We start from the raw sequence: 12,852 nt of genomic DNA on the forward strand, positions 1-12,852 counted from the left end.
TCTTGTGGTTAGGGACTCATGGTGTGGGTGACAGACAAGGACCCAGGCAGAGAAAGAGAAGTCCAGGTGTTGAAGCCTGCAGCCAAGTTTGGGCAGAATAAGTGATGGCCCCCTTCCCAATGTGACCTGCTGTAGATGCCACCTGGTGGTGGAGCAGATGACCTGGAAGGAGCTGGACGCAGACACCAGCAATCATAGTAACTCCCAGTGAGGAAGCACCTAGACCGTGCTGGGGACTTTGTCAGTTCATTTGACTCCTTTCTGCATCCGCATGAGATGGGCACCATTCTGAATTTATAGATTCTAAAAGGCTAAATAATAAGCCTGACTTTTCGTAGCTAGTTTGAAGCAGAAAGAGGATTAAAAGTCACAGCTGTGTCTGAAGTGAGTCCATGTTGGTGCCTCTAACTGCTCCCTGGCACCAGGTTTGGGCCAGGCGTGCACTGCGCCGTCTCCACCGTGTACCCCGCAGACTCAGCAGCCCCTCCCGGCCTCCCGGGGGCCATCGATGATTGCTCTAAAGACCCGGGCTGGCCTGGGCGCAGTTTCTGTTCTACCACCAAGCCTTAGAATGTGCTGATTTCTTTTCCTTCTGGTGACCCACCTGCCCATTTGATTCCTAAACAATCAGTATGTTCTGTTTAGTGCTGAGAAAAGCACGCCATCAGGTGTGGGGTGTGTATTGGAAGGACAGGAAGGGGATCCCAGTGGAGTCGGCCCAGCTGCACAGACCCTGCCTGTGGGTTTCAGGTGGTGGGAGGTGGGAGATGATCACTTCAGCCAGGGGCACGGGTCTTAGTCCCTGGGGCATTAGTGCACCTACTTGTTCACACGCTTGGCTAAAGGTCCCTCAGAGGCAGCAGCAGCTCTTCTGCTTCAGTGTGGTTTATTAGCTTCCTTTTTCACACCGGCTGAGTTCAGGTGCAGAAGGCCTCTCACAGGGAGTCTTGGTATGTGTGGATGTCCTTAACAGTTCTAGGCTGGGCTGCCACCCAGGAGAGGGGAGAGCCTCCTCACAGAAGCCCAGAGTTGGCTGGGGACAGAGCCAGGTGACAGTAGGACTTAACCCTCCCTGAAGAGGAAGAGGGCAGCGACCCACTCGGGGCCTGCAGTTTCTACAATGGAGTAATTCTGGAAGCTTCAGAGGGAAGGCCCTGAGGGTGAGAGGTGGGGGAGGGTGACTTAGAAGCCAGAAATCAGTGACAGTGGTCGCTGAGCACAGCAGTGAGAGGCCCTGAGGCCCTGGGAGGCAGTCATGCACCCTGGCCCTGCAGGGCTTCCAGGATGGCACGGAGAATGGCAGCAGCCGCCACCGCCCCGGGGTCTGGCTGGTCTAGCCGCCCGGAGCTGATGTAGCTGGCTCTTCCAGCTCCAGCTTCCATGTTCCTGGTGGCTTCCGCTGCAGCTTCTGCACTCTGAGGGGTGGGGTGTGGGAGCAGGTTAAAGAAGAGGGTACCAGGCTTCCTTCCCACCATGGACCCCAGACCCTCCTGTCCCACTCTGCCAGGACCCTCTGCACTGTCACCAGGGTGGGAGGGGTCACCTCCCACCCACTTCTAGCAGGGCAAGGGGCCACCATTTACTGAAGGCCTGCTGCGTCCCAGACCCTGTGCTGGGGCTCTGTCTCCTCAGCCCCACAGCAGCCCTCAGACACAGGTACTGTCCTCCATCTTTAGAGGAGGAACCTGCAGTACAGGAAGGATGTTAACTTGGAGATGGGAGCCTAGTGGCTCCAGGTCTGTATCCCTGGCTGGCTGGGCCCAGCCTCACTCACCTTGACTGCCTTGGTCAGGATTTGGAACAGATTAGCCCCTGGGCTCTTCCAGGCTTGAAGCTCCTGTCCTGCTGCCCACAGAGAATCCAGCTGGACAAGGTGAGGGAGAGAGGGGCTGATAACAGGCCCTGCCACTGAGGGTGGCCTTCAGGGCTTCTATGCTCAAAAGGGGGAAGGGCTGGGCCAAATACACACCATAGTCCTGTCCCCAGGGGCAGCCTTTCCATACCTGGCAGGGAAGAGAACAGACAAGGCTCACTGCAAGGAATCACTTTAGGGGTCGGGGGAGGGCCTGGCTGGGAGCAGGGGACCTCAACCCCCTCCCCAAGCCCACCCCTGGTCTAAGGCACAGGGCTCTGGCTCACTTCTGCATGGCCTCCAGGCCAGCATCCATGGCTGCAGACCAGGCTGGGAGATCAGTCTTGGCCTTGAGTGGCTGAGCTGCCGCAGTCAGGAACAGGCCATAGAGCTGGGGAGGACCAGAGTGTTGAGCACATGGGGCTGGCCTGGGCCTCCACCAACCCGGGGCCCCTCCGTGTCAGCCATCCACCCCCAGGGGGCTGCCAGCACTCACTGCCCCAGAGGAGCCTCCCATCTTCTCTAGTAGCAGGAGGGACAATTTGGAGAGTAGCTGGGCGGGACTGGCAGGGGGTGGGCCCTCCTTCAGCCAGCCCTGAATTGCTGCAGGCAGAGATGGCGAGGTATTCAGAGACCCTCCCTCCCATCTGCCTGCACCCCAGCCAAGAACCCAGGCCTCCCTGCCAGGCAGAAGGAATGGGCACTGGGAGAGGCTGAGGGAACCAGCATGAAGACATTCCCATGGCTCCCTTTCTATGTCCTGCGTCCAGTCTGGAGAGGGGTGGGAAATGGTCACTGACTGGGACCTTGGTGGTCACCACCAGGTGAAGCCTCCTTGTTTCTCTGCTTCATTTTTTCATCTTTTACTGATTTACCTTGATGGTTTGTCTCTCCTACAGGAACATAAGCCATAAGGGCAGCGATTTTAATCTGCTCTGCTCACTATTGTATCCATGGAGTCAAGGCAGCACTTGACCCGTGGTCAGTACTCAATAAATTTTTCTTGACTGAATGATGCTGGATAATTAAGAGCTTTTCCCTAGTCTGGATAAGCTGAGAAAAATAAGAACAGAATGAGCTTCCCTTGAATCTAACGTTATTATTTACTGTAAAAGATTACATTTTACTCTGCGATAACAACCTTCCTACATTTGTAGTGTTAGGACGATCTTTTTTTTATGAAAATAGGTGAAGAAGTGCTAGGTTTTGAGAACAACCTCTCTTGGCAAAATAAAAGTTGCCAACCCCATGTAAGCACCCCAGATGTTTTTGCAATTGCTTTGGTCCATAAAATACAAAAATCTCGGGATCAACAAGCCATACCATACCCTCTCCCGCCCCAGGCAGGCCCTGGCACTGACCTCTGGCAGCGCGGCTGTGGGTGGTGCCACAGTCCCCGTCGCCAGCAGCTCGGTCCAGGGCGTTCAGATGCTCCTCCAGGCCCAGGAGGGTGGTGCACACCCGCTCGAGCACAAGCACCATCTGCTTTGAGTCTGTGCCTGGAGAGCGAGGACAGTGGGGAAGAGGCCTGCCTGGCCCTTCTCATAACCGAACTTGACCCGTGTGGGAGGCATGGGTGCCAGGGCCCCTGCACACCCCTCTGCACACCCTGAATCCTTCGGGCCTCAGGCCAAAGCCCTGGGCCACCCTCCCCAACAGCGCGGCTTGGTACCTCCTGTAGCAGTGGAGTCAGGAGCCTCCAGGGGCTCGGTGGGGGCGGCTCGGATCCGCGTCCGCCCAGTCACGGAGACCTTGGCCATGTTAGGCCAGGCTGATGCAGTGGTGTCAGCATCTAGGGACAGCAGGGTGACTCTCTTAGAGACAGGCTGGCTGGCCCGGGATCAGGTGGGGCTTGGACTCCAACCTGGTAGCCCAGTTCTCCTCATCTCAACAAGCAGGAACTGAGTGCCCACCGCGTACAAGGGAAGGGGGAGGGTCCCTGAGGGGATCCTAATACCAACTCCTCCAGAATCAAGTCAGAGCTGGAGACGGTTGGGGACACCAGAAAGGGCCTCTCCACAGGGTCCTGATTGTCCTAGTCAGTCCAGGGAACCCTAGCTTGGCTGACCCCAGCTTCCGGGTCTCACCTATCAGTTTCAGGAGGGGCTCATCCACCAGCAGAAGGGTGAGAGAAATGCCAGGCATCTCCAGGGCTGACATGAAGGTGCCCACCAGGGCACGAGCAATCTTCACCCCACGGCCCTCTGCAACACCACAGCACGGAAGTGTGTGAGGAAAGGAGGCACGGACGGGTACCTTCCCCCAGAGCATCAGAGAAAGAAACAGAATAAGAGAAAAATAAAGACTTTGGGAGCTGAGGCCCTGAGATTCAGTAGGGAGATGGTCAGATTTCCTCAGGGCACCCCTCAATGATGCCCTGAATGACCACATTCCCTGGAGGTGTCCCATCTATTGGGGCAGATGAGTAATTACAAGTCTCACTTGACTGGGTTCTTACCAGGTCCCAGGTACCGCGGTGTTTTATATATGTTTAATCTCATTTAGTCCTCACAACAAGCCCATAAGGCAGGTACTGTTTTTATCCCCCTCCCTCCTTTATAGACATGGAAACAGGCTCAAGGCACCCCGCAAGTAGGTAGCAGAGTGACCATCTAACTCGGGCTTGACTGACTGCACAGCCCATGCCCTGGACCATCACAAGACCTTATCTCAGCTGCTTTTCTCATGTCCAGCTTCAAAGGGCAGGAAGGAATAAGCTCTGGGGATCAGGAGGTCCCCTTCCAGAGTGGGGCTCACCCAGGGAGCGGACAGCAGCATCGGCTATGATGCCCAGTTCCAGGAATGACAGGCCACCCAGGTTGTTGACCATCAGCACCACGGAGGAGCCTGTGGACAGACACGGCAACAGGTGAGGCCCTCTGGGCCCCCTTCCCAGAGGAGGGGAAAGGCTGGGAGACAGACAGTGACAGCTCCTCACCGGACTGCACAGGTACGTGGGACACGTTGGAGGAGTTCGTCATGTGGTCGAGCATGATCGCCACGATCTTGTCGGCCGTCGCCATCTGTCAGACGGAGTGGAAGTAAGTGCGTCGGGGGCCTAGGTCTTTGGCCAGCCTGGGCCAGGGAGTCCACCTACCTTTATCCGGTGCACGCCAGCCTCCCCGTGGATCCCTGTAGGTAGACACTGTCATTACTGACCTGCTCAGGGCCTGGGGACTCACTCAGCGTGTTCTGGTCAAGGATTTACTAAGTGCTTGGCACTAGACCAGGCACTGTGTATGTGGGGAGTCAGGGCGAACGGACAAAATAATGAAAGAAACACGGTCTCTGCTCCCTGGGAGCTATGGCTTGCTGGTGGAGACAGCTGGGACTTAACATTTAACTAGTCAAGTAGCTTTAACTAGAGGCAGTCACAGCCAGCCCACGTGACGCTTCTGCCCATCACTTTGGAAGCATGGGGGAGAAAGAGGGAAAGCTTTGCAGCTGGGCTGGCCTCTGAATGGCTTTTGAAAGAAGGGCTGCATCTTGGCAGGGTCAGGAGACCCAGGAATGGTGCAAGCAAAACCAAGGAGGAGGGCAGGGCCTTGTGTGGCCAGAGCCCTGGGTGTGGAGGGCAAAGCTGGCAGAATTCAGGCAGGTTGGGCCAGAAGGGCCTCATGTGCTCACTTAAAAATAATAAGAGCCCCCCAGGCAACAGCTCCACGTGAGCAGAGAGGACCAGGTAGTGGATCCCAGGGCAGAAGATGTGGGCAAAACCCAGGAGGCGGGCATGGCGGGATGGGAGGCCACGAGCTTACCCAGGCCCAGCTCCACCTCATCAGCTGAGAGCTCAAAGGTCGGTTTGGAACCAGGGACACTGCAGGAGGCCAAGCTCACTCCCAGGGTTCCTGAGAGAAATGAGGTATGTATGACAGGTGACCACTGTGCTCTTGGCATCGGGCCGGGTGGCAGCAATGCCTCGGAAGCCTCTTCACTAAGACTGGCTGCCATCTCTTCATCTCAGGGATGCAAGAGAACCCGGCTCTGGGACCTGAGGTCACCAGGCCTCAGGAGCTCCCTCAGGCAGACCCTCCCACAGCCGCAGGGCAGTGACCTGGAAGGCCTCCTGTGCTGCTGCGGGGAGCCTGCTCCTAGTCCAAGGTTGGCCACAACCTCCCCACCCTCTTCCCGATCCCCGGGCCGGCACTCACCCATGGCCTTGGCGACCACGCTCACCCGATTTGTGATCTCCTCCAGCCCCACACCTGCCTCGGCCAGGGCACCTGCCACCTGCGCCCACACAGAGATAGGCCCCCGGAGGGAAGGAGTCACTGTACCATGAGTGGGTAGAAGGCAGGCTGGGGCTGAGTTTCTAGTTGGGAACAGAGAATCTCTTAGTACCACCACATCAACCTAGCCTGCCAGATTTAGGGCACCTGCCAGGGATCTTCAGGAATCCCAGAGCCAGAGGAACTTTACAAATGGAGAACTGGGCCCTGAGAGGGGAGGTGACTTGTCCAGTTGGTGGCTAGTTTCCCAGTTCCTAGAGTTCTTTCTTCATGGTATATACACTGTGGCTCACCCACCACCCACCCACTTTTGGCCAAGTATCTAGTACTTGCTAAAAAGGGAAAAAATGGTGACTAAGTCATGGAGGAACTCAGTCTGGGGAGGGACTGGGGAAACAGACCCATACAAACTGAACATTTCACGTGAGATGGCACATCCGATGAGGGAGTTCATGAGAGGGTGTTGTGGGAGGACTACGGAGGGACTCCTAACCAGCTTGGCGTGGTGGGAGGGAAAAACCTCCCAGAAGGAGAGATATCAGAGGTGGGCCTCCACAGAACAGTAGGAGTTAGCCCGGCCAAAGAGGGGTTGGACAGGGAGACAATTTTCAAGGCCATCGATTCAGTAGCACCAAAGCCCCAAAGGTGAGCCACAGCCCAGTGGTACAGAGAACTGGTGTCAATGGACCGTGAGGGGATTGCAGGGATGATGGGAGAGGAACATGGGAAGTCAGGGAGGAGGGAGGAGGGGCAAGTGAGTGGTGGGTGCCTGACCCAGGAGCCTGGGCTGACTCCAGGAACCCTGGAGGGCTTTCAGCAGGCGACCCACCTGGTCAGATACACATTTTTGAAAGACATCTCTGGGGTAGCGTAGTGAAGAGACTGGGGTGGGGGTGGGTACAGGAAGCAGGCAGGGGAGGCCGGTGAGGAGGCAGCCAGGTGGGCACCAGCAGACAGCACTGAAGCAAGACAGACAGGAAGGGCAGGGCTTGGAGGAAGATGTGTGTTTAAAAGGGGCAACGGTCGAGAGTTGGGAGGGAAGGGAAGGGTCTGGGAGAATGAATGTCTGTATCCTGGCTTAGGTAGCCGTGGGGATGGTGGGCCTTCCTGGATCAGGGAGCACTGGGAAGGGAGTGCCTCCTTGGGGCATGGGCTGGCTGGAAAGCTCTAGGCACCAAGTGCTACCTGGAAAGAGAGGGCTGGGACAGGTTGGCCAGTGTGTCCTGGTAGGGGACTCTCACCTTGTGTATGAGCACGGTGCCACAGAGCCCCCGCCTGCCGGCCTTCTTCAGAACGGTGAAGGCGCTGTCATCCCCAATGACCACCATCTCCACAGGGATGCCCTCCGCCCGGGCCTGCTCCCTGGCCAGGCCGAAGTTGAGCCGATCCCCAGTGTAATTCTTCACGATGAGGAGGGTCCCCACTGCAGGAGCAGCCGGCGGGGCCCCATCAGTGCCTGCCCTCCCCACCACAGCCCTGCCTGCACGCCAGGCTTACCTGTGCCCGCCTGGGCCACTGCCCTGATGGCCGCCAGGATGCTGCCCACTGCCGGGGAGGTGAACACAGCTCCCGCAATGACCCCCGTCAGCATCCCCTTCCCTATGAAGCCTGAGAGACGGAGAGAGGTGGGCAGAGGAGGCCGGGCAGGGAGCTGTGCCTGCAGACCCCGGGGCTTCCCACGCTGCTGGGCTTTGTGGTTCAGTGAGCCCTACTGTGTGCCTGGTGCTAGAAGAGCACCTGGGTCACTCTCCGCAGAGCTTTCATGTCCTCGGAGAGCCATTCCCTGGCCTCCCAAACAAAGCAGTCACTCACCCCACCTGCAGTGACTTGCTGCTCCTTTACCCTGCTCTCCTGTCCTCACTACCTCACTTACATGCTCTGGAATGATCTCTTTCACTTACATGTTTACTGGTTACTGTCTTCTCCCTGGAGAAGAACAGAAGCTCCATGAGGGCAGGTACCTTGTCTGTCTGGTTCACTGTTGCACCTCTAGTGGCCAGAATAGTGCCAGGCACAGAAGAGGTGCTTATTGATGTTTGCTGAATGGATAGATGGATTTGCTAATGGGAGTCAGGAAAGATACAGAGGATACAAAGCCTGGTCTCTGTCCCTTAGGAGTGCTCAGGGAGAGCTCACATGCCTGGCACTGAACAATCCAGGAAACAATCCAGGACTGTCCATGTTGGATGTGAGAATGCAGAGTGGGAATTCAGAAGAGGGATACTGCTCTAGGCTGGAAAAGTCAGGAAGGCTTCACGGAGAAGGACACGACAGGCCAGCTGGGCCTGGAAGGCCAGAGGGATTGATGGAATCACTGACTCTCAGAGTTGGAAGGACCTGAGAGATCATTTTGTCCAAAATTGTGCTTTTACAGGTGTAGACGCAGAGGCACAGAGAGAGGCTGTGACTGGCCCTAGATCACAGCCCAAGTGAGTGGGAGAGCTGGAGCTTGGACCGGGCTCCTGACTGTGGGCTGGGCTCTGTCCTGAACCTCTTTAACAGCACTGAAGATCTGTCAGGAGACCCTGTCCATTCTGCCTGGTGCCCACTGTCACCTCTGGCCCACGGTGCTCACCGGCATGGGCAGGCTCATGGCCAGAGCCCCCGCCCGACAGAAGTGCCACCCGGCCCTTGAGACTGTCCAGGTCAGAGCGGAGGGCCACACGGTGGCCCTGCAGGAGATGCAAGTTGGGGTTGCAGGCCACCAGGCCAGCAAGGGCGTCATCGGCACAGCCTGCCACCGAGTTCACCAGCTTCTTGGAAGTCTGTGGAAGAGGAGCGGGAGGAGGTTCCACATGTGGTAGGGACACCCCCATCCCGCCCAGTCGCATTGCTATGGCTAAGCACCCTATCCTACGCCCACCTGGGAGCTCCAGGGACACAGCGGTTCCTTAGGTTAGGGATCATTATATTAGGGGATATTTCTGTGACTTCTAATTTGTGACTTATTCAATGACTAGTTCATGGAGTGTTTTGGACTATAGCTTATATTTTTCCTGAAAAATGGCTTCAATACAAAGAAAATGGGGGAACTGGAGTCCTGAATATAATTTAAAAAATAATAAAATTGGAGCCCAAGAGCTTTCTGTCAAAGGAGAAGCCCCAGGCTGAGGCTCTTCTGCTAGGGGAGGGGGCCAGACAGGCCTCACACCCATCTGCTGTTCCGACTGGGCTGTGATGCAGGGCAAACACTTCCTGAGCCTCATGATGTGCCAGGCCCAGTGCTAGACACTTCGTGTAAAGAGAGAACAGAACACTGGTCCTGCCTCCATGGAAACACAAAGACTTCCAAATGCTGTGGGAAGTGCTACCCAAGAGGAATGCGCGAGTGCCGGGGGCACAGGGAAGGGGGACCCCAGCTTCCTTAACGGATCCTGGAAGGGTCCATGAAGGGTAAGTAGGAGTTGGGTAGGTAAAAGGGAGTGAGAGGCATGGGGAGAGGGAAAGGGAGATATTTCCAGGCAGAGGGAGAGTAAATGCTGAGGTCTGGAGGTGTGAAATAGTATGGTGAGGGAAGTGAGTTAGAAAGACTGGAGCAGTCAGTCACGTGATCACCAGGGAGCAATGGGCAGGGCCTCACAAACCAAAGGAGGAACTTGGCCATGGGGAGCCTCAGGTGGGAGAGCTGTGGGCAGGCTGGCCTGAGAGTTACAGCTAGCTGACAAAGCTGGGGGTGGGGGGGGGCAGCAGAGGGAAGCAGCACAAGGGTTGGGGGTGGGAGGCTAGCTTGGGTTCTGCAGTCATGGGCACTTAGGCTCAAATTCCACATCTACCTCTCATTGGCTGTGAGAACTCAGTGAGGATACCTCACTGTTCTGAGCTTTAAGTATTCCTCTGCCAAATGGGGATTTAATAAATTAGAGTATATGCCTGTTATATACTAAAAATTGAATCAAAGGGAGCTACTCCCTACTTCAAGCAAGCTCTGAAAAGCTGAGACTAGCTGAACAAGGTTTGCAGGCAGTGTGCAGCTCCTGCCTTTGTCCAAAGAGAGTGAAACTGGTGCCCAATAAGGTCCGCGAGGGCTGGGCTCCCAATGCCGCCTGGTGGCCAAAGGCCGCCTGCAGCTGAGACTTCCCCAAGGCTCCTCTCTGAAGCCTGCCAGCACCCGGTTCCTTCCTGCAAACTTTGGCCTTTTCTGGGTCTGGCAGGGACCAGAACAGTGACTGAGAGCCAGGTCTCGTTCTCAGTGCTTTTAAGCACATCTCATTTAATCTTCCAACAACCCTATGGAAGGAAACCAAGTCACAGTTAAATGACTTTGCCCAAGGTCACACAGTCAGCATGTGTCCAGGTCTAGCTGGCTCCAAAGCTGGTTCCATTTTGGCCTCATCATGCTGCTTTCCCTAGGGGCTGAAGGGAGACTGAGGTCTTGCCCCAGGAAGGGCACGGGCTTGTGGCTCTCAGAAACTGCCAGGGACTGTAATATGCAATGAATTTGTGAACTGGTCTCAATTCCAAGCACAGCCTCCAGTGTCACCACCCTTCAAGAATGTGCCCCCTTGCCACCCTTGACAGTCTGTCCTGTTTGGGATTTGCAACCATTCCCAAACTAGAGCCAGAGGAGGGCTTGGGGACCAGGGCCATCTCTGTTTCCTTATGGCCTGAGGGGATGGAAAAAGAAAGTAAAGTTGACTAGGTAACTATGTGAGGCCCCTAGGACTTTGATCTGATCAGCACCTCACTGCTTAATCTGCGTTATATTGCGCATGAGGACAGAGGCTCAGAGAGGTCAAGTCTTTGGTAAAATGTCACACAGCTGGTTGGTAATAGGCTGAAATTTGAACCCAGGTCTGCCTGGGCACATGCTGAGCCTCCCACAGTATAGATCCCACTAGCCCACACATGCCCAAGGCTCAGGAAGAGGCACCAGGTCCTTCCTTATAACTCCTGTGACTGGTACTATCTATTACAGAATAGGTAGCTGTTAATGTCTGAATCAAAATGCATGACCCAGAGCAGGGACAGATGGGCCCTGGAGGGACTCAGAGGCTGCAGCCAGGCCTGGCTTGGCCCAGCTGAGAAATGAAGGGAAGTCAGGCCTTGAGAGGCAGGATGACCCTCTCTTAACCTCAGGAGGCAGCAGCATCTCTTGGTCAGGGAGCAAGGAACTCCAGCATGTCCAGGGCTAGCACTCCTACTGCCTCAAGACCATGGTGCCCTTTCTCTGCCCTGGCTCCCATGGGACTCACCATGGTGGGGAAGCTCTGCAGGAAGCTGAGCTCACACCTTCCCACTGAGCTGCCGGAGGATAGGCGATCCTGTGGGTGCTACTGGGCCTGAGCACAATGAACGTGGCAAGCAGTACCTGCAGAAGGAGGTAACAGCATGAGCTGCTGAAGCACTCAAGCCGAGGCACAATCATGCTTCCAGGGCCCTAGTAATTAGGGAGCTGCTCCAGACTTTGATCCAAGTCCAAACTCTAGAACGTGGGCTGGGGATGGAGAAGAGCATGGGGCTAACCAAGGTTCAGGCCTACACCTGGCAGCCAGAACACTGATCAATTTGTGTTGGGCACAGGGCTGCCTTACACTCAGTAGTGCCCACCTTATCACCAAGGTGCAAAACTACCTACAGAGTAACTTCATCTATTACATGGGCATCACATGCAGCAAATGTGTTCATAAAGATCTTCACACATTTGCTCATGTTGCTGTTGGCACCACACCAGGAAGGAGGCAGCAGAGTCTGTGACTCCATTTTGTTTCTGGGAAACTGACCCAGAGAATCCTAGTGATGTGTCCGAGGCCAATTGGTAGGCACCAGAACTCAAACTCACATTTAGTCTTTCTACAAAGCCTGTGTTCTTTCTATTGATAACTCAAAGCCTCCAAAGTCAAACCAGAAAGTCCCTGGTTTGGGAAACCACACACGTAAACCACAATGATATTTTAGTCCCCTTCAGTTCAGCCAGGTTCAGAGGTGTCTCACCATCATCCAGGGTCTTGGGCTCACAGCATGTGTCTGCCATGGGAAAAATCTATGCCTGTCTCAGCACCCAGCTCTACCTCTGACTTACTGGGGGATCTTAGGTAAACGAATTCCCCTGTGCCTCAGCTTTCTCCTCTGTAAAATGGGTTGCCTCCTCTGTGGTCTTGCGGACGGGTGCTCCAAGCCACTCTGCTCTCTTAGTACTCTTTGCAGGGCCTGTCAGCTGCTTGGAAGTTGCAGGGCTCAGTGACTTGCTTTCCCAGGTCACTAAGGTTCTCACTAGGAAAATTATGGTGTTCTGCTTGAGGTCAGAATTTACACAGCCACGGGGGCACTAAAAATGCTGGGCAAGTGGCCTCCTGGGCCTACTGAATACAGCGCGAAGGCGCGAGGTGAGCGTCCAAGTGCCTCCACCCTCCCCCTCCACCCGCCAGATGAGGCGGAGTGATTGGTCATTCTAGGGTCAGGGCAGGGTACCGGCTGGGTTAGAGGTACGGGGAGGGCTAGGCGGAGGGAGGCACGGACCTTGGTTCTAGTCTGGGAGGTGCACAAATTGATGTTACCTTCCTCCCCTCTCTAGGCCTCTTCAATACCTTCCCGTTCCAAGAGAACAGCCCCGTGGGCTCCTGGAGCAAGGAACCGAGAGTGGACAGTCTGGGGAAGGGCGAGGGGCGCGGACTAGGGATGAGGTCGGCGGCTCAGCTCCGAGGCAGGAGGGGGTGTCGGTGTACCTCCACTGCTCGCTCACGCCTGCATCAGCCACCTCGTTAACCGCCGCTGCCTCCCAAAGGCCCCACAACCGGGTGCCCTCATCCGGGTACTCCAGGCTCTATAGGGGTG

The 12,852-nt window shown here is 55.8% G+C and overlaps 1 protein-coding gene across 5 annotated transcripts; it reads right to left on the minus strand.

Moving 5' to 3' along the window:
* Positions 1–869: 869 nt before the first annotated feature.
* TKFC (triokinase and FMN cyclase) lies at positions 870–12,848 on the minus strand. Of its 5 annotated transcripts, none has more exons than XM_064492276.1 (18): positions 12,744–12,848; positions 11,274–11,389; positions 8,657–8,846; positions 7,579–7,689; positions 7,323–7,504; positions 6,004–6,082; positions 5,611–5,700; positions 4,950–4,984; positions 4,791–4,875; positions 4,610–4,699; positions 3,940–4,056; positions 3,525–3,644; positions 3,214–3,351; positions 2,349–2,455; positions 2,140–2,243; positions 1,970–2,003; positions 1,775–1,864; positions 870–1,415 (listed from the first exon to the last, which is right to left on the minus strand). In XM_064492276.1, the coding sequence occupies exons 2-18, from the start codon at positions 11,274–11,276 to the stop codon at positions 1,254–1,256; spliced, it is 1,737 nt and encodes a 578-aa protein (XP_064348346.1). In that variant the 5' UTR covers positions 11,277–11,389; positions 12,744–12,848; the 3' UTR covers positions 870–1,253. The 5 variants fall into 5 exon arrangements, with proteins under 5 accessions (XP_064348346.1, XP_064348347.1, XP_064348345.1 ...); XM_064492277.1 differs by having other exon boundaries at positions 12,606–12,848; XM_064492275.1 differs by having other exon boundaries at positions 12,576–12,848.
* Between the last annotated feature and the right edge of the window lie 4 nt (positions 12,849–12,852).

Source organism: Camelus dromedarius, chromosome 12 (genome assembly GCF_036321535.1).
Source record: "Camelus dromedarius isolate mCamDro1 chromosome 12, mCamDro1.pat, whole genome shotgun sequence".
In the NCBI taxonomy this organism is placed as follows: Eukaryota; Metazoa; Chordata; class Mammalia; order Artiodactyla; family Camelidae; genus Camelus; species Camelus dromedarius.